The 21,306-nt window shown below is 42.9% G+C and overlaps 9 protein-coding genes across 9 annotated transcripts; 7 read left to right on the top strand and 2 right to left on the bottom strand.

The window, feature by feature from the left end:
• Positions 1-226: 226 nt before the first annotated feature.
• On the top strand, positions 227-2,433 carry BDB00DRAFT_919169 (uncharacterized protein; the record flags this gene model as incomplete). Its single annotated transcript, XM_053128735.1, has 4 exons — positions 227-324; positions 385-421; positions 512-651; positions 1,576-2,433. The coding sequence occupies 4 exons, from the start codon at positions 227-229 to the stop codon at positions 2,129-2,131; spliced, it is 831 nt and encodes a 276-aa protein (XP_052984029.1). The 3' UTR covers positions 2,132-2,433.
• Positions 2,434-2,437: 4 nt separating this feature from the next.
• On the top strand, positions 2,438-3,480 carry BDB00DRAFT_590974 (uncharacterized protein). Its single transcript, XM_053117963.1, has 2 exons — positions 2,438-2,947; positions 3,056-3,480. Exons 1-2 carry the CDS (start codon positions 2,615-2,617, stop codon positions 3,293-3,295), a joined length of 573 nt encoding a protein of 190 aa, XP_052984030.1. The 5' UTR covers positions 2,438-2,614; the 3' UTR covers positions 3,296-3,480.
• BDB00DRAFT_881617 (alkaline-phosphatase-like protein) lies at positions 3,424-4,640 on the top strand (the record flags this gene model as incomplete). The annotated part of the gene is made up of 3 exons (XM_053128093.1): positions 3,424-3,441; positions 3,512-3,658; positions 3,729-4,640. 3 exons carry the CDS (start codon positions 3,424-3,426, stop codon positions 4,638-4,640), a joined length of 1,077 nt encoding a protein of 358 aa, XP_052984031.1.
• A 4,585-nt stretch (positions 4,641-9,225) lies between these two features.
• BDB00DRAFT_803984 (putative flavin-containing monooxygenase) lies at positions 9,226-12,305 on the top strand. The gene is made up of 15 exons (XM_053122073.1): positions 9,226-9,316; positions 9,402-9,507; positions 9,585-9,648; positions 9,720-9,921; positions 9,989-10,132; positions 10,212-10,297; positions 10,373-10,461; positions 10,578-10,713; positions 10,831-11,034; positions 11,122-11,186; positions 11,261-11,341; positions 11,438-11,448; positions 11,545-11,681; positions 11,759-11,793; positions 11,910-12,305. The coding sequence occupies exons 1-15, from the start codon at positions 9,267-9,269 to the stop codon at positions 12,015-12,017; spliced, it is 1,518 nt and encodes a 505-aa protein (XP_052984032.1). The 5' UTR covers positions 9,226-9,266; the 3' UTR covers positions 12,018-12,305.
• Positions 12,306-12,806: 501 nt separating this feature from the next.
• BDB00DRAFT_756094 (uncharacterized protein) lies at positions 12,807-13,681 on the top strand (the record flags this gene model as incomplete). Its single annotated transcript, XM_053118880.1, has 2 exons — positions 12,807-13,302; positions 13,395-13,681. The coding sequence occupies 2 exons, from the start codon at positions 12,807-12,809 to the stop codon at positions 13,679-13,681; spliced, it is 783 nt and encodes a 260-aa protein (XP_052984033.1).
• Positions 13,682-14,882: 1,201 nt separating this feature from the next.
• On the bottom strand, positions 14,883-15,365 carry BDB00DRAFT_727660 (uncharacterized protein; the record flags this gene model as incomplete). Its single annotated transcript, XM_053118266.1, has 3 exons — positions 14,883-14,949; positions 15,055-15,219; positions 15,283-15,365. Coding segments are annotated over 3 exons (315 nt in total), but the record flags the coding sequence as incomplete, so codon positions are not given.
• A 1,386-nt stretch (positions 15,366-16,751) lies between these two features.
• Positions 16,752-19,064, bottom strand: BDB00DRAFT_591036 (CTLH/CRA C-terminal to lish motif domain-containing protein). Its single transcript, XM_053117964.1, has 7 exons — positions 18,536-19,064; positions 18,245-18,430; positions 17,901-18,113; positions 17,705-17,827; positions 17,455-17,640; positions 17,067-17,393; positions 16,752-16,995 (listed from the first exon to the last, which is right to left on the bottom strand). Exons 1-7 carry the CDS (start codon positions 18,587-18,589, stop codon positions 16,894-16,896), a joined length of 1,191 nt encoding a protein of 396 aa, XP_052984035.1. The 5' UTR covers positions 18,590-19,064; the 3' UTR covers positions 16,752-16,893.
• On the top strand, positions 18,982-19,320 carry BDB00DRAFT_743310 (DNL zinc finger-domain-containing protein; the record flags this gene model as incomplete). Its single annotated transcript, XM_053118494.1, has 1 exon — positions 18,982-19,320. A coding segment is annotated over one exon (339 nt), but the record flags the coding sequence as incomplete, so codon positions are not given.
• Positions 19,321-19,560: 240 nt separating this feature from the next.
• Positions 19,561-20,270, top strand: BDB00DRAFT_803997 (uncharacterized protein). Its single transcript, XM_053122074.1, has one exon. It carries the CDS (start codon positions 19,615-19,617, stop codon positions 19,822-19,824), a length of 210 nt encoding a protein of 69 aa, XP_052984037.1. The 5' UTR covers positions 19,561-19,614; the 3' UTR covers positions 19,825-20,270.
• Positions 20,271-21,306: the final 1,036 nt, after the last annotated feature.

Genomic DNA, 21,306 nt, shown 5'->3' on the forward strand with positions numbered 1-21,306 from the left:
CGCCTCCCTCGTTCCTGCTACCACCGATTTGCGAATGCCTTCGGTAGGCGCAGCCCCACTTTTATCACCTCCACTACCTCCTGCTCCTCCTAAAGGAATTTACAACGTCATCTTGATGACGAACGGCAATTCCAGTGTGAGTGCCTCGAACGGGTCTTCGGCATTCCTCTCTGGTAGCTCGGGTGAGGAAATCTCGACAATCTTTGTCGTTGGCTTCCCCGACGATATGCAAGAGCGCGAGTTTCAGAACATGTTCATATTCTCACCTGGCTTTGAAGCGGCGACACTCAAGATCCCCAGCAAGGATCAAGAAGATGATATGACGTCGCCTTCGGCTCCTTCTTCGTCGTCGAACAACAACAACAACAACAGTAACAACAGCAGTAACAACAATCTCAGTAATAATGGGAGAAAGCAAATTGTAAGCACCTTTGAAAGAAGACGAAAAGCGTGTGTGGCTATGTGTGCTCTGGTAATTCATGCTTTACTTCTGCGGCTATCTGTTGCGTAGATTGGTTTCGCCAAGTTTCGTACCAGGTTTGAAGCGCTTGAGGCCAAGGAAATCTTGAGTGGTCGTCGAGTTGACGCAGAAAAGGGCTCTGTGCTGAAAGCAGAAATGGCGAAAAAGAACTTGCATACAAAACGAGGCTTGTCAAGCGATCAACAGCAGCAGCAGCTACAACAGCAACAGCAACAGCAACAACAGCAGCAGCAGCAGCAACCGCAGCCGCAACTACAACAACAGACTTCTTCACAGCAATCACAACCTCAACCTCAACAGCATCCACCCATTGTACCCATGTCCACCAGCTCGTATCCTATCATCTCTCAGCAGCCACAAACACAAACACAGCAGCTATCTTCTTCATCAAAACGTTTCTCACTTGGTCCCCCACAGGCACCATCTGCTGCTTACGAAGCTTTCCATTCTGTTCCCCCTGCCTTACCATCTGAGCTTGTTCCACCCAACGAGCTTTCTTACCCGGATTATTATTCTGATTTGTTCTCGCCAGGAGGCACGCCCATTGCACCGTCATTCCATGAATCTATGTTCGCATCGCGTGCCCCACCACCACCGCCGTTCGATACTCGGTCAGCATCCATGGGCGACATATTTAATGTCATGCCATCATCAATGTCATCTTCGCGACTGCCAAGCGGATTCAATGCAGGTCATCGCTACTCGTCTAAAAACAGCATGCTTGATATGGATCTTCCCAAGTCGCCCACTGAGCGTACTGGTAACGTATTTGGCGCGCCAATATTTTTCCCGCCTCAACAACAACAACAACAACAACAACCATCCGTAACACAGCAGCAACCACTACCTGCACCAGCCCCATCAACATCCATTTCACAACCACCACCGCATTCTAGCTCATTCCTTCCATATCCTACGACACCTGCACCAACACAGCCACAATCCCAATCCCAACAGCAACAGCAACAGCAACAACACTTCTCGCCGCCTCCGCCGAGTAACCTCAACAGTGTGCAGGAAGAGGTTTTTCCACTCCAGTTGCCAGATCCCGAAACCAATGAACTACCGTCTCGCTTTGGTGGATTATCCATAAGCACTTCATCCACGGTCACTACGCCCAATAACGGCGGCTTGCCTTCACCAGGAGTTACTTCGCCTACTGGGTTCCGCAGCTTTGGAGCATTGGGCATCAGCACCAACCCGGCGGATCAGAATCCGCCATGCAACACACTGTATGTCGGTAACCTACCGCCTAACGCAAGTGAAGACGAGCTCAAGGCAATGTTTTCATCTTGTGTAGGCTACCAGCGCCTCAGTTTCCGTAACAAGTCTAACGGACCAATGTGTTTTGTGGAATTTGAGGATATTGCATGCGCCACACAGGCGATGCAGGATCTCTACGGTAATCTGCTTAGTAACTCTGTGAAAGGTGGTATCCGACTTTCGTTCAGCAAGAACCCATTGGTAAGGCATCTGATTTCGAAGGGTTATTTTCGGTTACTGATATGTCTGCTACCTCGATTTATTAGGGCGTACGTCAAAACTTACCAACATTGGATCAATGAAAAAACAATCGCACCAGCAACAAATCAACTTAATCATTTCTTTATCCTAAAGCAAGCTTCAGACATTAAATCAATACCACAATAATAACAACAACAGCAACACATACAAAAAAATCATAAAATCGCATCATGTATACAACAACAACAACAACAAACAAACCCTTCTCTCCAATTTTCTTGTTCGCCAAGCCCTCTTTTCTCTTACTTTTATACTATTTTACGATATTATTTCTATACTTACCACATAAATATAACTCATGCCCTCACAACCCATAGTATCTTGGTCCTCAAGTTATCATACAGTCAAATATATTTATACGTTATCATTATTATTATTATTATTATTGTTATTATTTTTATATATTGATCTAGCAACACATAGCAAACGTATCACAGAGCGCGCTGTCGAAATTATACGGGTAATCGCGAGTTTGTATTCAATAACCTTATACAGCACACAGCTCAAACCTTAGATTTTTCCTCTCCTTCCTTTTTTCCTGCTTTCCCATTCTTTCTTCTTGCACTGTACAAGAAAGTTCTATCTTAAAAACAAGCCTTGCCACCCCCAATGCAGCAGGATGATCGTGATCCTCTCTTAGGGACGCAACACGGTAGCGACGACGACAACGATATTAATAACACTTCCTCGTTTTCTGTCTCTACCAAACCCAGACCTCAAGATGACAACAACAACAACAACCATAATGATAATGGCGCTTCAGAATCTCGGCATAGCGACGAAGAAGACGACGCAGACGACGGAACTAATCAAGAAGAACGACGATTATTGAACGGACATGTCGCTGACAACAACCAATACGACCAAGCCGAACGACGCACTACACCAGAACCCATGGAAGTACACGATTCAAACGAGGAACCATTATTTATTTCGAAATGGGTTAGTCGAGTTTTACAGTGCAACAGAAAGAAGTTACTTGACCTCCTTCACCGCAAAACTAATTATGTGCATATGTATTATTGTCAACCACATGCATACAACTACCAGGACAACCCGATGTGGCGATATCCACTGTTGGCTGCGTTTTTTGGCATGTTTCTATTAATGTTCAAAGTGGTCCTCATTGTCGTTCTTCACAGCGAAATGGCGGAACGGGGGCCCGATCGTGTCTTGTTTAACGGCACAGAATATTTTGATCCCACTGTTATTTTGATTTCGTTGGATGGATTTAGGGAGGATTATCTACATCGCAATATCACGCCGCACTTGGCATACTTTGGTAAGTAGAATTGTTGATCATCATTATCAAGGGATCATGGTGCGACAGAGGACTAGGGAAAAAAAAGAAGTAGACAATAAGGTTTCTGACGGCTCGATCTATCTATGTAGCTGCGAATGGCATGCGTGCAGAATATATGCACCCAGCGTTCCCTGTATGTTTCTTCTTGATCATTGAGATATGGTTCCACGTGCAAATTAACTTACAAGGCACATTCTATGTAGTCCGTTACTTTCTCCAACCATTGGACGCTAGCAACAGGCCTGCATCCCGAATCGCATGGCATCGTAGCAAACAAATTTTATGATCCAGTGTTGAAAAAAGATTTCAGCATAGAGGATGATGACTCTCGATGGTGGCATGGTGAACCGGTAATACATGGAGATCCAGAATTCGGAAATGCACGCTTTCTCATAAACTCCTTTTAAAAACCATCTCTAGATTTGGATGACAGCACAACGGCAAGAGAAGGAGTCAGCCGTAATTATGTGGCCCGGTTCGATGATTAGTGGTCTAAAACCAAAGCGTGTAATCGATTTCAACGACACGGTATCTCCTCACGACAAATTTGACCAGACATTACAATGGATCGATTTGCCACGCGAAGAACGACCCAACTTGATCGGCGTCTACATACAACAAACCGACGAAAATGGCCACCGACACGGCCCCACGAGCCAAGATATCGACAAGACGATTGCAGACATGGATGATGCTATTGGGTATTTATTGAAAGGGCTCGACGATCGCAATTTGCTTGGTCGTATCCATGTTGTTATTGTCAGCGATCATGGAATGGCTGAGACCGACCGTTCACGTGTGATTTATTACGACGACATATTATCTTCGACCTCGCGAAGCTGGCTCCGTGAACGAGAAGCTGACCCTCTTCTTGGTCTTCGACCCAAAGACAATGCCCCTAAACATGCCATCCAACAAATATACCAAGAATTTTACAACTTCACGCAATCACACCCCGATCCGCATTTCCAGGTTTATCTTAAGGAAGATGTACCGGCACGGCTTCATTATAGTAACAACGAGCGTATTGCACCGATTGTGGCAATCCCAGATGTGGGCTACGTGATGGTAGACCATGACCGCTTTGATCCCAAATCAGCAACAGAGCAGTTTTCACCGATTGGAATACATGGCTATGATAATTTGGCCGTAGAGATGCGGTCAATATTCATGGCTCATGGTCCAGCCGTCGATATGATGTATGGACGGAGGGCTGTCTTGGCCCCTTTCTATAATACTGAAGTGTATAGTTTTGTCTGTGAATTGCTCAATATTGATGCGAATCCGGCGCATAATGGCACTATGGAAGGCCAGTTTGTTCGGATACGATGATGTGGTATTGACTATTAATTCTACGTACCACTCCTCCCTCTACTTTTGCATGCGTTTTCCACTCCTCCTCTTCCTCCGTCCTTACCTTTCACTTGTTCTTTTGTTCGTCGTTTTCTTCTCTCTCTTATAGTAAATACATATATCTTCTCTTATATATCATACACATTACTTGAACCAGACCGTTTTGGCAAATTCGAGCCGTTGCACGCATATATCAGAAATATGAATGGAAGATTCGAGATCTTTGAGATAAACGCATGACAACATATGAGCTTTAAATTCCAGAAACTCGGGTCAGCAAAGCTTACGCTCTTATCACACTTATTAGTTGTTTAGCACCAATTAACTGCTATATGTAATACAGAGCAACAGTTGGGATGATATATGTTTACCATTATATGACAAGAGAAAGAGGATGTACTTGTCCAGTAATGAGTGCATAGTATGCACATAAGACCTATAGGCGAAGTGACAAGGAAGCAGTGGTGGAGATGGTAATGGCCAGTTATTACTATTTTTACGAACTCGTAAGAGAGCTCGATTTTACTGTTTCGCTTAATATAATACAACCCCTCTAATACGACGTCCTCTATACCACACAGGCTCAGTTTCTGTAAGTTTCGAACTTCACCGAGATATTGTAGAGTCTCATCGTATATATGAAGGCTAATCGATTGGATAACCGGTTGCATTTAGCAAAAGATATGTAAAGGCTTTGAATTATGGAAACGTGAGTCGCAAATAGGAATGCACCAGCTCGATATATGATAACGAAGATGCTTGCTCAAGAGAACGCAACATGAGAGACATTCCTTCTTTGTTGACTTTTTGCACGTATTCAGACATCGATTTTTTTTATAAATCTGAGAGGGTGAAGCTACTTGAAGAATACCCGGGCCGATATATGATATTCATGTCGACGAAATGCAAGTTTATCTACGCCAGCGCATCTTAATAGCATCCTGGCATATAACCCATTGTGGATGCGTACTTATTTCGTGTCGAGATTCGTGGTTTGGTACAGGTGAGGGAGAAGAGCGTACTCTACGCCTGTATGTTGCAATCAGCTGGGGAAGGGCTGTTAGTCATAAAATCCATTATCGGTTTGTCTGCCGCTTTCCCCAAGTAATAAGGCTACAGAGAAAAATAGCGGAGTCCTCTGCATTCCGGGGGTGGGACGTCGGTGTCAATCAGGTATACTAGGGGCAGTTGTATCCGAGGTTGTAAATATTGAGACGAAATCTGGAGATAACATAAAAATATCGCATAATTGGAATATTTTGAGTATCAGTCTACGCAGCCTTGAAGTACATCGTACTATCTGTTCCAGCAATGTGACGCTGACGCTCTTGTAATGCAACAACAAAAGATTTAGAAGCTGCAGTGCCGAGCGTTAGCCAAACATAATCCATACAAATACTGAGTTGCGTACGAGAGAGACAACTTAGGTTTGGGTATGATAAGCACTTAAATTACCTATAGACAAAAGTGGAGCGTTACTTTGGTGTGTGTGCTTTATTAACGTATTTTCCTTAGGCAATGGTAATTGTTTATAAGACATTCTATGTTGTAAAGTTTTTCTTTTGGTTAGTCTCGCTTCTACATTGCCATAACTCATGTATGAGTTTATATTACGAGACAGTGAAACTTACATATTGACCCCAAGTTTAACAAATTCTTAAAGCTGCCACTCATTAGAGTAACAAACATCTTTTCGCTTTATTGAAACTATTCCTCGTTTGCCGTAGTGCCAGTTCCTCAACGACCAATGTGATAATCTTGGTGAGAACAGAAGCACAGTCCTTCGAAGAATAACAACTTGAAGGCTGAGCTTTTCCATGGCTTCGAATACGATAATGACCTTTCACATCATTCCTGGGTTACGTCCATGATCCGAACCAGACCTTTCACCCAGAACGAACGATAACAAGTTGTATGGTCATATGTGACAAAGTCGACACGACGACCGAGTTGTGCTTTCGCGTCTCCTTGTGGGGTTCTTTCAGTTCTTTTCGCCTGTCTTCTTGATCGGAAGAAACAGAATGAAGACCTTGTTCATAGATTCACATGGATGCTTTGTATCAGCTGCTTAGAGTATAAAGCATTCCTGTGCGCAAGTAATCTCTTGGTCCTTCTGATACGTACGCGAATTTTTAATTGTGCATCTTTAAAAACCATTGCCCATCTTCGTGGTCAGACCATCTTTATGAAGATGCACAGTATGTGGTATTGCAGCATGTAATTATACCTCTACAGCTGTGCTTTATAAGCACTAACGGCAGCTATTGTACTTTTCACGACTACACCTCTCGATATGCAAAAACCCTTAAATCACTCCATATGCTTTTGAATGCATGCAAATGCAGTAAATTCTGTGCATTTGCAATTTTAGACGTCCAAAATGGGGTAAAGGTATTTGCGCTTTGAAATGCACCTCAACAGCTGTATGCAGAACCTTATCATAGCGCATTACATCCGAGCTTGCTTTTTGATTGAAAGATTTTTGGCCACAATAGCACTGAAATTTAACAAAGGAAAAGATAGCACTGAGCTTTACAATGGCAGTTATATAAAAGCGAAATATTCATACATAGCAATGGTATTTTTAATGAAGAATCTTATCATAAGTAGCTTTACTTTGGTTTAGCAAAAGCAAGCAAGCAGACGGGCACCGAAGCTTTTCTGCCAAAGCATTCTGGGGACAGACCTATCATTCAACTGCTTCGGCAAAGAAAAATTAGAATACAGCAGTTTCAGGCGTTGCAATTGTACAGGAAGAAGACGATCCGGATGAGGGGGTGTTTGGGAACGCGAGTGAGGAGGAGCACAGTCCTACGTAGTAGCTGAGGTATCTAGCTACCAAGATTCATTTCAAATCTCAGATTACCGTTTGGGCCTTTTTGAGACCTTAAAGAGTTAGAGTGTCGTTTTACGCGATATCCATTTCCTAATTACTCTGCGTACATATTTTACATCACAGTATAAAACAACAACACTTAACATCCCCCAAGCATCCAAAATACACCAGCACATGTTCCAACCATCCGCTTCGTCGCCCTCTCACACGCTCTTGGGCTTCATGATTCATTGATTTTGCCTCTGAATTGTCTCCGATTATTACTCCCTTGACTTCTTGTCTATATCTCTTTCTTTATCTGTTACGTATAGGCATATAACTCACGGTCACCTACAAAACCTTCAAAAGAAAAAAAGGTCGTTTTAGGTGTCCGAAAGCCTACAAGCGGCAGCAAACGACAGTTTGTGTCTTTGCATGGTAGCACAACATACATGTAAATAGTCCAACAAAGCAGTATCATATGTAGCATTGAAAAGGCCACGCTTCAATGATGTTGTTTTAATAAAAAGGACATATTAAAGAAGAAGATTAGAAGATGTTTCGCAAGTCCCATCTATTCAAAATGATGAAAAGGCTACCAAAAGTACACTCCGTTCTGTTGCCAAGCATATATAGCTACAGTAGTAGATAAATGGCAGCAGGTAAAATAAGGTATTTCATAGGCATATGACGGCAGCGCTCTGTTAAAAAGGTGTCCAAGGCGATGTCAAAGACAAACAAAAGCAGCCCTCTGTTAAAAGGTTGCTCAAGTTATAGGTTGCACAGCCTCGTCGCATTGCTGTTATATATTCTGACTCTCTTATAACGGCTGTGGCCGTATGCATGTCTTTACTGCAAGATATGCCGTGGTATGCACGTCTACACGTTTGAGCATGCCACCAAGTATGTCGTCGAAACCACGAGTCACATCGTCTTGACAATAGTCCCTTGATAGTTTGGCTACTGGACATTGACGAGGCACGATTTGAATCTTTGCTTGCTGAACTCTGCTGTATCAAAGTAGACTAGATGTTGTTTCGCGAGGTCAAGCTGTTCTGTACAGTCGTCGCTTCTGGTTGTCTGGCGCTTTGGATTGCTGATAGGTGTGGCACCGGAACTTCATTTCGTCAAAAGACCTGAAAATATATCAGTCAATCCGTATTTCTTAAACTAGTAGCAGCAGTTTAGTACCTAGGGTAATATTAGTAGGTTCCATGATTATATTGATGATATGTACCACTTTTCTGTAACCAATGTTGTTACATGTATATGTTCAATTTATGTGGTCACCTTGCCAGTTTTGGGGAAAAATGCTGTTTGTGGCTCAAATGTCCTGCGTAAGCTGTATTTACATTTTTTGATACTCGGATAGTAATAGAAAATAAACAAATATGTCCCAAGACTATATGTGAGAGGATAATCAGATAAAAAGAAAAGGAGGTTAGGCTATACATCACTCTTCAGCGTTTTTATCGATTAACCCTCTGCTAAGCTATCGTCGGTGAGCATTTTTTGCCATTTAAACAAGTGCATACACCAATCGATGAGCAGCCGTGAGCTCTGGTTATCTTTGCTTTCAATAAAAAACGCAAGGGATGACAAATGGTTTTTTATTTCGAATGACTATAGCCAGCTGTGCGTGTTTACACAAAGTAGCGCTTGCCATTTGAAGCCATTTCAAGATTACTACACTTTTGTACTTCCGACCTGTTAAGTACAACGGTTAAGATCGAATTGTTTTTAGAACCTGTCTCTTTCTGTTGCTTCTTTTTTCTTGCTCTACAAAACTCATGGCTCCTAGAAACGGCAATACTCGGACTGCCGCTGTCATTGGCACTGGGTAATAAAAAGAGATATAAACATATTTTCTCGTTAACTCACAACTTATATCTTCTCATCGTGAATATTGATCATGCATTATACAGTTTCAGCGGTATCGGTGCTGCCATCAAGCTCGAAAAAGAGCTTGGTATCCAGGCACAGATCTTTGAAATGTCAGATGATGTCGGTGGTACTTGGAAAGCGAATACGGTAGTATATTAGCCATGCACAAAATGACCCAGCAACGATAAAAGGTTTTGCGTCTATTGTTAACCATTTCTTTGCAGTATCCCGGTGCCGAATGTGATATTCCGTCGCACCTATACTCGCTCAGTTTCGACCTGAATCATAGTAGGTTTCATCAATATCGGGCTATTCAAGACATAATAGAGGGGGGTAAAACTCATGTAATATATGCATAGCATGGACCAAGCATTACAGCAGCCAAAGTGAAATCCATGCATATCTTCAAGGCGTGGCGAAAAAGTACCACTTGTATGAGCGAACGCGATTTCATACGGAAATTACTCGTGCGGAATGGATTGAACATCGGCAACAATGGTGCTTGCAATGGCAAAGCATAATAGATCGTGAGCAAAAGGGATCTGGCTATTATGATATTGTGTAAGTTGGCATTCAAGAAAAGGTATATGTTGAGAGTAAGGAAGAGATAAAATTTATTGTACCATAGCTTCGCGGGGTTAGGTCCGTTGCGCATTCCGAATATTCCGGATGAATTTAAAGGATTTCAAGGCACCATTGTGCATACCACACACTGGGATAAGAGTGTCGACTATAATAATAAGCGTATTGCCGTCATTGGATGTGGCGCAACGTAAGTGAAGTGCCACAAGCTGTCTTGAGGATGACGATGGTGTTGGATCTAACAACAGCTGTCTACGCGACGCACGCAGGGCTATTCAAGTCATTCCAGAACTGCAAAAGATTGCATCGCATATCCACAGTTACCAGCGAACGCCAGCTTGGGTGACACCAAGAGGTATATACGATAAGCACCAGCGACACAGCATAATAGCCATCGAATTGAAAACGATTCTTACCATTATTGAAATAGATCAATTTACATATTCTCGGATTGTCAGAATCGTCTTTCGCTGGTTACCATTCTTACGAAAGATTTACCGCTTTTTGTTGTTCCTTCAGGTAAAGCTTCCCCATTTACCTTTATAGTAAAAAAAGGCACATTGAGTGTAACATCACACGGGGTACTGACCAAAATGTGCACAACACTTTTTTATGGCGGGGGAAAATACCATTAGCATGAAATGTACTATGTCTATTTTGGCTACTACAACAGCTTCTTTGGCCGTTTCGTCCACCGAGTTTTTGCAAAACTAGTAGCTTGGCGTCTCACTCGCGCAGGACGGCCTGACCTTGTTCCTGTCTTGACACCTGGTAAGACCTTATAAGAAGCTACCATAACCATATTGAATAGAATTATAGCAGCACTTACTTCAATAAGCAACACACAGTAGAAGACTCACGTTATGTTTATACACAAATTCACGTTAGACTATCCACCTGGATGCAAGCGTATCGCAAAATCAGAGGTTTATCTTGAATCGCTTGCCAAACCTAACGTCACTGTGAACCGATCTGGTATTAAGAATATCAAGGGCCGTACATTGATTGATAATGATGAAAACGAAACTGAGGTTGACATACTGGTGCTTGCCACCGGATTCAACATTCAAGGCGTTTCAGGAAACCTTCAGAGTAAGTACCACTACTATCTTTATGCGCAGTCATATATGGATTCAGCATGTTTAACATATACTCACTTCTGGTGCTTAATGATCTAAGTTATCGGCAGAAATGGAACTATTCTGAATGAAAAATGGTCAAAGGAATTCCCAAAAACATATAAGGTTCGTTAAAGAAAAACAACCATAAACTCACTCAGTGATTTCCTTCCTCATTATGATATTATTATTATTTGTAGACTGTTACTATCCACGGATATCCCAACTTTTTCATGTTACTAGGTCCATCTACTGGATTAGGGCATAACTCGGTAGTTACGGTATGTGCCCAAGCTAAGCTCAAGCTTTCTTTACAATCTGCAATTTTTAACCGAAGCCTCCTCTTATCTTATTCGATATGTGATCCCTTTTAACAGATGATCGAAATGTAAGTTGTTGTTTTTTTGTCGATTAAACGAACCGGTGTAAGAAAAAATGTACAGTATTTCATTGTGCTAAATACGAAAGCGGATGATTTATTTAGTCAAATCGACTTTGCCATCAAATGCTTGAAGCATGTGGTTCGGAAAGACCTAGCAGCTATCGAGCCCAAAATATCAGCACAGGAAGCTTTTGACAACAAGTTGCAAAAGAGTTTTGACGGCACTGTATGGAAAGGAGGTACCTTGTTGGACATCATAATTTACATGTAAATCTGGCAAGTTAACCCTATAAGAAAACTTGAATGTTTCCATTAGGCTGTCGCTCGTGGTACATGACTTATACTGGAGAGGTATTTTTCAATCGTCTCTTTTTTCAATAATACAAAACACAGAAAGCAGTGTTTTCCAATCATACACAATCAATCTGATGTTTCTGCGCCTTTTTGTTTCGCTTTTCTAAAATCAGGTAGCAGGCCTCTGGAGTGGACCTATTACCTCATTCTGGTGGTCATTACGCAAGGCTGACGTCCGTGACTTTATTATGTACAAGAAAGCCACTCCTATTACCATGTGAAATAGACAGCTACCACATCGATTAAAGCGGCGGGAGCAGTAAACTATGATTATTGCACGATATCATAGGATTGTCATCTTCTTGCTTATAGAATTTTTTGCCCACTCTCCTCTTACTTCTAACATTTTACATACATTGTGCCTCGAATATTAACTCTGCTAGAATCTACGAACTTTTAACATATAATAAGAAACTTCCATGCGTGTTTTATTGATAAGCAGACATTTACATTATCATTTATACAGCGACAAATCCATATCGCGCATTAGTAACGGATTTGACATAAAATATATATTATGGATACAAATCTTATTCAAAGTCGGCACAGAATTTTTGATGATGTTCATAATACATAACACTATGAAAGACTTATCGCGACTTTGAAGATGCTTTAATAGTGTATATACACTTCTTCCGACCTTGAGTATGTGGTTAAACTTGTTCAGCGACACTTGTACTACGTCGATTCTATCTGATTTTGAAACAATTGTCAGGAGAACAAAAAAAACAGGGCAGCTGGCGTGATACGGCAGTTCTATTTTGCATACCTCTCTTTTTTCTTTTTGCTCACGCTTTCCTTCCTCTTTTCCTCCACTACCTGTTCCTTTCTCTGTCTCTTTCTGTGGTGTCATGGCTGACAAACTACCCAGACCCAGTTCGCCTTCATCGACTACACCACTTTTATCAGGCACTTCCAGTACTGTAGCCACGCATGAAAGTGCTGCTGCTAGCAGTAGTGCTGGTGCAAGCAGTCCACGATACAACTCTGTCCAACGCGTACCTACATTTATGCAAACTTCAGTACCAAGCCGGCGCTCAATCCTTCAAGCTTTTCTCGACATGACTTTACACTTGATGTTTGAGTTAGTACTGCCTATTGCATTGTACTATGCTCTGCGCACGTTCACGTCGCCGATAATTTCGCTCGTGGTAGCCGGTATTCCTCCTGCACTTGTCGTCGTCATAAAAGGCATTCGGGACCACAAGGTGGATATGATGGGTCTGCTGATGTTGCTTGGTTTCGTTGCTTCGGTATTGCTGGCCCTGTTAGAATCCGACCCAAAGCTATATCTTTTGCGAGAAAGCGCCATGACTTCGGCCATGGCACTCATGCTGCTGGTGACCCTGTTTCCGCTCCGGTGGCGCCACTCTGTTCTCCGCCCTTTCATGTTCTATGTCGCTCGACAGATCGCTATTTCCAGCACAGTCATGCTGCCATCAGAAACTGTGCGTTTGCATTGGGATTGGTTTTGGTCAAACTGGCTATCATTCCGAACATTTTTCCGTAAGGATACTCTAAAAAACCAGTATACTATCGAAGATGATATAGTAATAAGCTTCTTATATACAAATAATGTTTCTACTGCTTTTATTTAGGTGGATTGACTGGGATTTGGGGTATCGGATTATCGAGCGAGTTTTTCGTGCGTGTACTTCTTATCTATACTGTTGACGAGGTGGACGACATCATGTACTACTCCAACATCTACATGTTTACTGTGACCATTTCCCTCGGAGCCTTGACAGTGGCCAGCACCTTGTTGTTTAGACACCTGTACAACGAGGAACAAAAGCGATCCAAGAACACCCAACGAAGCATGGAGATCGAGAGTATCATTGCGAGAGCTGCTGAGGAAAGTCGTAATCAAAAATCAGCTGCGTAATAGATTTTACAGATTTTCTTTTAATCCTCGTATGTACTTCAATGCTCTTTCAGCCCCTTTTCCTGTATCACTTTCTCTTTTTTAGCGCCGTGTAAAAGATGTGATAAGGTGACATGCCTTCTTTATTATCTTGGAGACGGCGTTTTCTGGACATACTCTGTATCACTTTGACCCTTCTACATATATCAATCATACAATAAGTCTTTTAGTTGCACTCATGTACTGTACTCTTTTTATGTATTTTTTTGTTAAACAGCATTATAACATGCTCACATGTCCCTTTTAGAATCTATGCAAAAGAGAGCAGAATGCCTACAACAGTGTCTCAGATATATTATAGTAGGCTATGCCGTGATGGTGCTTGACTGGATTTACGTTGGTTGGCAAGACATCATACAGCATTCATAGTATTAAAAAATGTCAACGAGTACTGTAATTAATTTTTCATCAATGTGCCAAAACGCATCATGCAGTTATCCACTTCCACAATAGATTGATGTGTTATACACTGGAATTTATTTTCTGCTATTCTTCGTAGCCGTCTCCACTATCCAGGCCCATGGGTAATTTATAGTTTGGTGAACAGATTGAATATGCATATAGCGAAGCACGATATTCTATGACACGTCACCCGCCGCGGTCAATCCAAACTATGCAGCAGATATAGCTGCTAATAGATCAATAATGACGGACATGTATAGAACGATAGGTTCAAAGTCCTGCCAAACCAGCAAAAAGCGTATGCGTACCTACATCATTGCTGGTAACGCAAAAAAAACATGGTATGTCATAAGATCATTATTTAACGTTGTCATCAGGCCACATGTAATCACGGATTAGGTAAGCAGCAAGTAGAAGCGATCTTAACATAATTGAAAAAAAAACGTTTCGGAGAGTTTACGTCATGTAGAATGTTTATATATAAGATATGCAAATTCTTCTATTGTTGTGGTGTTGAAGGGATTTGGAAGGTATAGTTATGAAAGGCGGGACCGGTGATAGTAGGGTTGTTACTGTCATCGTGATGGCTGTTGTTGTCACTATGGGGTACAATTCCTTGTTGTTGTAGTAGTAGTAGTGGCTGTGAAGGAGGAGAAGAAGAGGGAGAAGATGTGGTGGAGGTAATAGTAGAAGTGGATGATGATTGATTGAACTGGTGGTTGACCATTCGGATTCCTTTTGGTACGCTTGCGTCTCCTGTCCGCTGCCGCTTCTTGATCACATCTGTCTTCATGGAAAGCGGTCGTTTGGAATGATGTAATTTCAGACTATAACAGTACATAAAGTGTTTAACCAAAAACCATGCTACACTCCTAGTTTTTCCTTTGTCTTAAGCCCTCTCTTAATTATTCCAGCGAAGAAAGAGTACTTACTATAGACCGCAAGCGTTGCAAAGGGGACTGCCCTGCTCATCACGACGCCAAAGTGGTGTAGTTGTTGTTGCACAATTCGAGCAAACAATCCTCGTTCCTTCATCTTGTCCTGCCTGTGGAGAGTTTTCAAAGTACCGTGGTCGAGGTGCCTTGTGTAATTTTGCACTACAATGAAAACATGGTTTAGTTTTCTAGGTCCCTCGCGTGTCTTTTGTGCGGTATACGTACTACAATCCACAAGCGTTACATAGCAATTCATCGTTTGCAGATCTTCTCCATAATGGAGTGTTCGTTGTCTCACAATTACTGCAAACCGCTTGTTTGCCTTCGGATGGCGTGGCCATGACTGGTCTTTGCTGGTCTTCCTGTTGTTGTTGTTGTTGCTGCTGCTGAGCAGAAGGTGTAAACGCTTGTTGTTGGTATTGTTGTTGTTGCTGCTGCGGTGTCTGTTCCATGACTCGGTTTACAGTGCTCACGAGTTTATCCTGCGGTACGATAGAAAGGATCTTGTTGTACAATGTTTGATGTGGTATGGGTGCGATGCATTCATCCGAAATGTATAACGCGTCTTTAATATCGTCATTTTCTTGGTGCTGCTGTGCGGAAGGTTGTTGAGGCTGTGGCTGCATCATCATCGCATCATTCGTAAACCAAAGTTCAGGGTTATTGTTGCTAGTACTACTGTTGTCACTGTACATGTGCGCAGTAGCGGTGGCAGCAGTAGACGATCGATCATCTGTCGGAAGCATGGCGTTCATCCAGTCATTGCTGTCTAGTTGCATCAGCATATCACCGAATATATCACTGTCCTGAAGCGAGATGGTTTGATTAATGTCCTGGTCCGAGCTAAATCGCGGCAATACAAAGTCCTGATAGTACGGGTCATCTACGAGTGGTTGCGTCTGTGTTTGTTGTGGAAGCATAGCGGCTGACGAGGAGGTCGATGCGTGTGCATGCGGCGCCACTGGTGGCGGCACCATCTGCTGTTGTTGCTGATGTGGCTCCGGTTGTTGTATGGATGGAGCAGCAGGCGGCTCTGGTAACGTGTTTGACGATGCGACTTGTTGCGCCACAATATGCTGCTGTTGCGGCAGCGACTGTTCGTATTGGAGATGCGGTTGCTGCTGCTGCTGCTGCTGTTGTTGTTGCTGTTGGTGTTGTTGTCGGCGCTGTCTTTGTGTAGAAGTATCCTTATTCGTTTTTCTTCGTTGGGTCGATTTGTAACTGCTGGGTTGAGTTTGTGGCCGTAGCTGTTGTTGTTGTTGCTGTAACTGTTGTGATTGCAGCAACAGTTCTTCCGAGGAAGACTTTTCTTTGTCGAGGTTAGTACGAGTGGTAGTACTGTTGTTCGGCGTTAACTTTTTGAACTGAGCGTTAACATTGTGCATAAACCATAATCGCCAAGCAAGGTTTTCATAACGACTGCCGTTCTCGAGCGAGTCTTTGACTTTTGTACAAACTCGCCAGGTTTGTGACAATTCATCCTCGGAATCAAGTTGTGCAAATGGATTGGGGGATTTGCTGTTGCCTTTAATTTTTAATATTATGGGAGCCATGCCGGTGGTTTAAAAAAACAAAATTCGCAAAGGGAAGAGAGAGGGATAGTGGAGTGCTAGTGCAAGTCGTAAGAATAAGAAAAGGTTGGTTGGTGGAAAAAAGAAATGCTTGCTTTGCTACGATTAGTGTGTGTACGCCACACCTCGGCCTAATTGTGAGACAATTTTCATGGTCCCATCATCTCCCCATTCTTTCCCACTCCTCTCGCTTTCTCTCTCTTTGCTGGCCGGTTCTCCCAATATGGACATCGACACATCGTTTGGGGTTGGTTGCCTTTTATTGTTACGAGACAAACACCTTTTTGAGCTCTTCGAACTTGAACACATCGCCTGTCCTCGGGCAAGTCACCTTGCCATCCTGCTTAGTAGCCATATCATGCATCGCCTGTTTTCAGACAAAGAGGTATGCAGTGTAAGAACACAGACACACTGCTGATCGCACACACCCGGTCTTACCTCATAGCTGTACACGCGGCCATTGGGTAACATCATCGGAGGATTATCCTCGTTCATGATCTTACCGCTAATCCGACACACCACCGTAGAGTTGACGTGGTGGCTCAACGGCAGTCCCTCTGCTAATTTCCCTAGTGTATCCGAGTCGCACACTGGACAATGCACGTTTCGGTTCTCGGGCTGATAACATTGTGGCGTCTTGAGAGCCGAGAGCCCTGCTTGTAAAGTGATTGACAAAAGTGGATGCGATGTGAGCGAGCATAGTTTGTAATTGTCCGCGCGGAACTGTGCCGTCAGTTCAGACCATCGGCGGGTATCATAGAGATCCTGTATACTCTTCTGTTAGCACCATCTAATCGATCATCTTTTCTGTCGCGGTTATCATTACCTTGTATGGCTGGCACTTTGTGTCACTCTTGAACACGAGCAGTGCCATGGCCTGTCGAATCCGTCTGAATTCTGTTGGCTGCCATGGAGACAAGTATTTTTGAGCATAGGCAATGGCTTCCATGCCTTTGCCTGCTCGTGCAAGCTCAATGTATTCTTGTAGCCGCAGGTTGAACTCGAGTGTGCTCTGTGAAAAGCGTGAGTTGGTACATCTATGCCCTTACTTGGTGGGATCTCCTTTGAAAACTTACATCCTGCTTCTTCAGCGACGACCGATTCTCTGAGCACCACTGAAGGCACTCTTTACAGCTATGATTGCGTAATGCTTCCTCCACTTTTTCAGACTGGGCAAATAGCTGCACATCCACCATATCCTGAATCGTAAAATGAATTAGCTTTTCCTTTCATGTTGCATATAAAGCTGCGCAATGCTTTGATTGCATCTACCTCAACATGGTTTGCCGCTGCTACTTGTTTTGCGGTTTCTGTCAATCCTGCTCGCAAAAGATAATCCACAATCACTCGGTTCAACCTTGTGTCACTCCATCGTTGGAACTCGGGTGCTTTGGCCGATGTGATCCCGGAAATTTCATCCAAGTGGTTTACGCGCGCTTTGAGTCGTTTAGCATGAGCTGTTTCTTCGTTCCAATACTTTTTGAGCTATGTACGTACAGTTTTTGATGTCGCCAATTCACACAAGAGAGAAAGTGTGTGTATGTGTGTGATAAATAAGACGTCTTCTTTATCTATAGCCCAGAAAGACCACTTTTTCATGCATGAATAAAAAGTACCTTTCGCTTTGTATTTTCCAACTGCTCTGTAAGTTCGTCGATCGTCTCAACCGCCTTTTCTGGTGATATCTCGTTCCGTTCTACTGATTTGGAGCAACGTTGAATCTTGTCCATTATGCTGGTCATTTGAACTTCCAAATACTTGTTGGAGTATTTCACTGATTTGCGCAGTTGTTCATAAGGCACCTACCATACCATGATAACGATGGGGTCAGTCAATTGCCCTCCGCCTTTCCAATTGATGTTTTTTTCTTCCCTCTTTTGCAAGAGAAAGCTAACTTTCTCCCTTACCTTTATAAGTGGCTGCTCTAAATCAATAACTTGCTCTCCTTTAATCTGGTTCATTGTGTGTTGGAAAAGGTTCTGTGTCTATGTGAGAAACGAAGGAAAATTCAAGCAGCAGACGACCCCAGGTAAGGAATTTGGATACCGAACTGGTTCTGGTTGATGCATATTTTTTATTTATCTCTTCCAGTTTCCGCCAACAAGAAATGCTACCAAGACAAGCACTATTACGCACACTACGATCCAGTCCATGTCTACGGCGATCCTTGCATATAGCGCCTTCTACCAAGTGGCGTTCTCCAATCACACCATGCATTACCGTACAGCACCAGCCAAGACGCGTAGCTGCCGCGCTGCTGCTGACAAATATGACACGTAGTAGCAACAGCAGCCTGTTTCATACATTCCAACCTTTATGCAAAGAGCAACAATTACAACAAGACGAACTCGTGGATCCCAAACACCAACTCTTGATTGGCTTTACTTGCGAAGTATGCAAAGAACGATCGCACCATGTCATGTCGAAAGTGGCATATACCAAGGGCGTGGTCCTTATTGAATGTCCCGGTTGTAAGAATCGCCACTTGATTGCCGATAACTTGGGCTGGTTCCGCGATCAAACAACAACGGTGGAAGATTTAGTCAAGGAAAAGGGAGAAGGCATTCGTAAAGTGATCGTGGACAAGGACGGTAATGAGCACGTAGGCGATATCATGGAATGGTTGCCGGATATCAGTGTAGAGGAACGCATCAAGAAGGATGCAGCGAAACAAGAAGCTGAAAAACTGCGTCAACAACAACAACAACAAGAAGGACAGGAAAAATAAAATTCATAGAGAGAAATCCTGTAGTATATTTATGCAACAAAAGAAAAGATAATAGAGCAAGATCTGTGTATGTATTTATTGGAGCACGATATATTTGAGGTACTTGTCCGTGATTACTGTGGTGAAGGGAAGGGAAGCACCTTTTTTATGGTACTGCATGTGTTGTTGCCAACTCACTCTATACTACTCCTCTCCTTCGCCGTCAGCCACCTGCTTGAACCATTCCAATTCGAGAAGAGCTTGCTCTATCACCGTACGATGAACTTCAATATCCTGGGCCAGCTCACTGACATGATCTTCCATAACAGCTCTGAAGATGTCTTTGAGGAGATGGCGAGTGGTTTCCGGCGGCCTGTTTCGGAAACCATCGATGAAATAGCGTCGCGCATACTCGTACACCTGGTGATGCGCTCGTTGCATAAATCCGCCAAATCCATCAATGCCAAACTTTTGCTCCATAGCTACTAGCAGATTCTTTTGCTCGCCGTTACGCGTGATGACGTGCTCCTCTAGGGCTTCATGGATCAAACTTTCCAAGTCCGGATGGTCGTTCACACCGTGTCTCAGAACTTCGCGATGTATATCATGACGTGTCTTCAACAGCGTGTCGATCGCAAACCGTTCCCAGTTATAGTTGACACGACCAATCAGCCTCACGTATAATGACGACGGGATCTCGCTATGCGGCCGAAAGTCCTCCCAGTTGCCGTTCACGAGCCGCTCCATCAGCCATCCGTCCAGTGAGAGCCGGTATCGTGTCTCAGCGTCTGCAACCTCGAAATGGCAGTAGTCAGTGTTGCATTCGAGCCAGTGTACTTCAACGATCTTGGAGACGACGTTTTGGATAGTACCAAGACCGTGCTCCACGTAGTCGTGCGCCACGGAACTAAACGTGGGATAAGAGGGTCTTAAAGGGATGCTTCTCAGCCTATTTAAGACGTCGTTGCGGCGGTTAAGTTTGGCTACATCGTGTGGAGCCATGAATGGCTCCGATGGTGATGGTGTTGATGTTGGTGATGGAAGAGACTTGTCGCTACCCCCTTTGCCTTTCCCGATCAGCTTTTTTAAAAGCTTGCTCATCTATTCCTATGTATGCTGCTGCTGTTATTTCGTTTTTACTTTCAAAGTGGATACCAAATGGAATAATGATGATCAATGATTTTGTTGTCAATGGATGAGGAAAAGATAGAGGAATTTACTCCTTAGTTTTACAAAGGTTCGTAGCCAACGAAATTTCTCCTTTTTATAAACAACCACGAATTCGTTTTGACACTTTATTGACACTTCTTTCACATGATATGGCTGGTGGTGCATACATTGTTGATGGTTCTTGATAGGGTAGCGCAAATGCTAGAACATTCAACACTCAGATGGTTACTAGTGCAAGGGAACAGCTCCTTGACGACAACAGCGATATGAAATTAAAAGCCTTTTTAATGTTATTATACATGTGTTTATGATATTAACATACTTTTATATATTCCTTTATATGTATATAGGCAGTATTACGTCCTTTTTTTGTGCTGGCAACATCAACATATAAAGCCCTCATTAAATCATATAGAAGAAGATAGGGAAACCCGATTGATGTTGCAAGTGTATAGTGGAATACGTACTGTGTCATCGAACATTTAGCACAATACATGTTTGTCATTGTATCATATATTCGAGTACTTGCGCTTTGAGCTACTACACTAGTGTAATATCTCTTCAGGCTTAGCAAAGCATCATTGTTCTTTCCTTAGTACTATTATTGTTGATCAGGTACTTTGTGTTGTTGTAACTTCTACTATGTGATGAGTTAGTTCGAGGTGTCATAGGAAGAGTCATGATCACTTGCTATAAGTGGTTTTCATCTATTCTTTCCTTCCAAAATCATGGATCTTTATCATTTAGCCATGGGATATCGATGATTCTTACTTTTGTGTCATATAGCATTCTTTAAGGTAT

Source organism: Zychaea mexicana (assembly GCF_025766255.1).
Source record: "Zychaea mexicana strain RSA 1403 chromosome Unknown BDB00scaffold_8, whole genome shotgun sequence".
In the NCBI taxonomy this organism is placed as follows: Eukaryota; Fungi; Mucoromycota; class Mucoromycetes; order Mucorales; family Lichtheimiaceae; genus Zychaea; species Zychaea mexicana.

Coding starts and splice junctions, on each gene's coding strand:
- BDB00DRAFT_590974 (XM_053117963.1), top strand. CDS start 2,615: ATGCAGCAGGATGATCGTGATCCTCTCTTAGGGACGCAACACGGTAGC. Junction 2,948..3,055: donor CATTATTTATTTCGAAATGG/GTTAGTCGAGTT, acceptor TACAACTACCAG/GACAACCCGATGTGGCGATA.
- BDB00DRAFT_803984 (XM_053122073.1), top strand. CDS start 9,267: ATGGCTCCTAGAAACGGCAATACTCGGACTGCCGCTGTCATTGGCACT. Junction 9,508..9,584: donor GTACTTGGAAAGCGAATACG/GTAGTATATTAG, acceptor ATTTCTTTGCAG/TATCCCGGTGCCGAATGTGA. Junction 11,794..11,909: donor ACATGACTTATACTGGAGAG/GTATTTTTCAAT, acceptor TTCTAAAATCAG/GTAGCAGGCCTCTGGAGTGG.
- BDB00DRAFT_591036 (XM_053117964.1), bottom strand. CDS start 18,589: ATGAACCAGATTAAAGGAGAGCAAGTTATTGATTTAGAGCAGCCACTT. Junction 18,114..18,244: donor TGGAAAATACAAAGCGAAAG/GTACTTTTTATT, acceptor GTACGTACATAG/CTCAAAAAGTATTGGAACGA. Junction 17,394..17,454: donor CAAAGTGCCAGCCATACAAG/GTAATGATAACC, acceptor AAGAGTATACAG/GATCTCTATGATACCCGCCG.
- BDB00DRAFT_803997 (XM_053122074.1), top strand. CDS start 19,615: ATGAACTTCAATATCCTGGGCCAGCTCACTGACATGATCTTCCATAAC.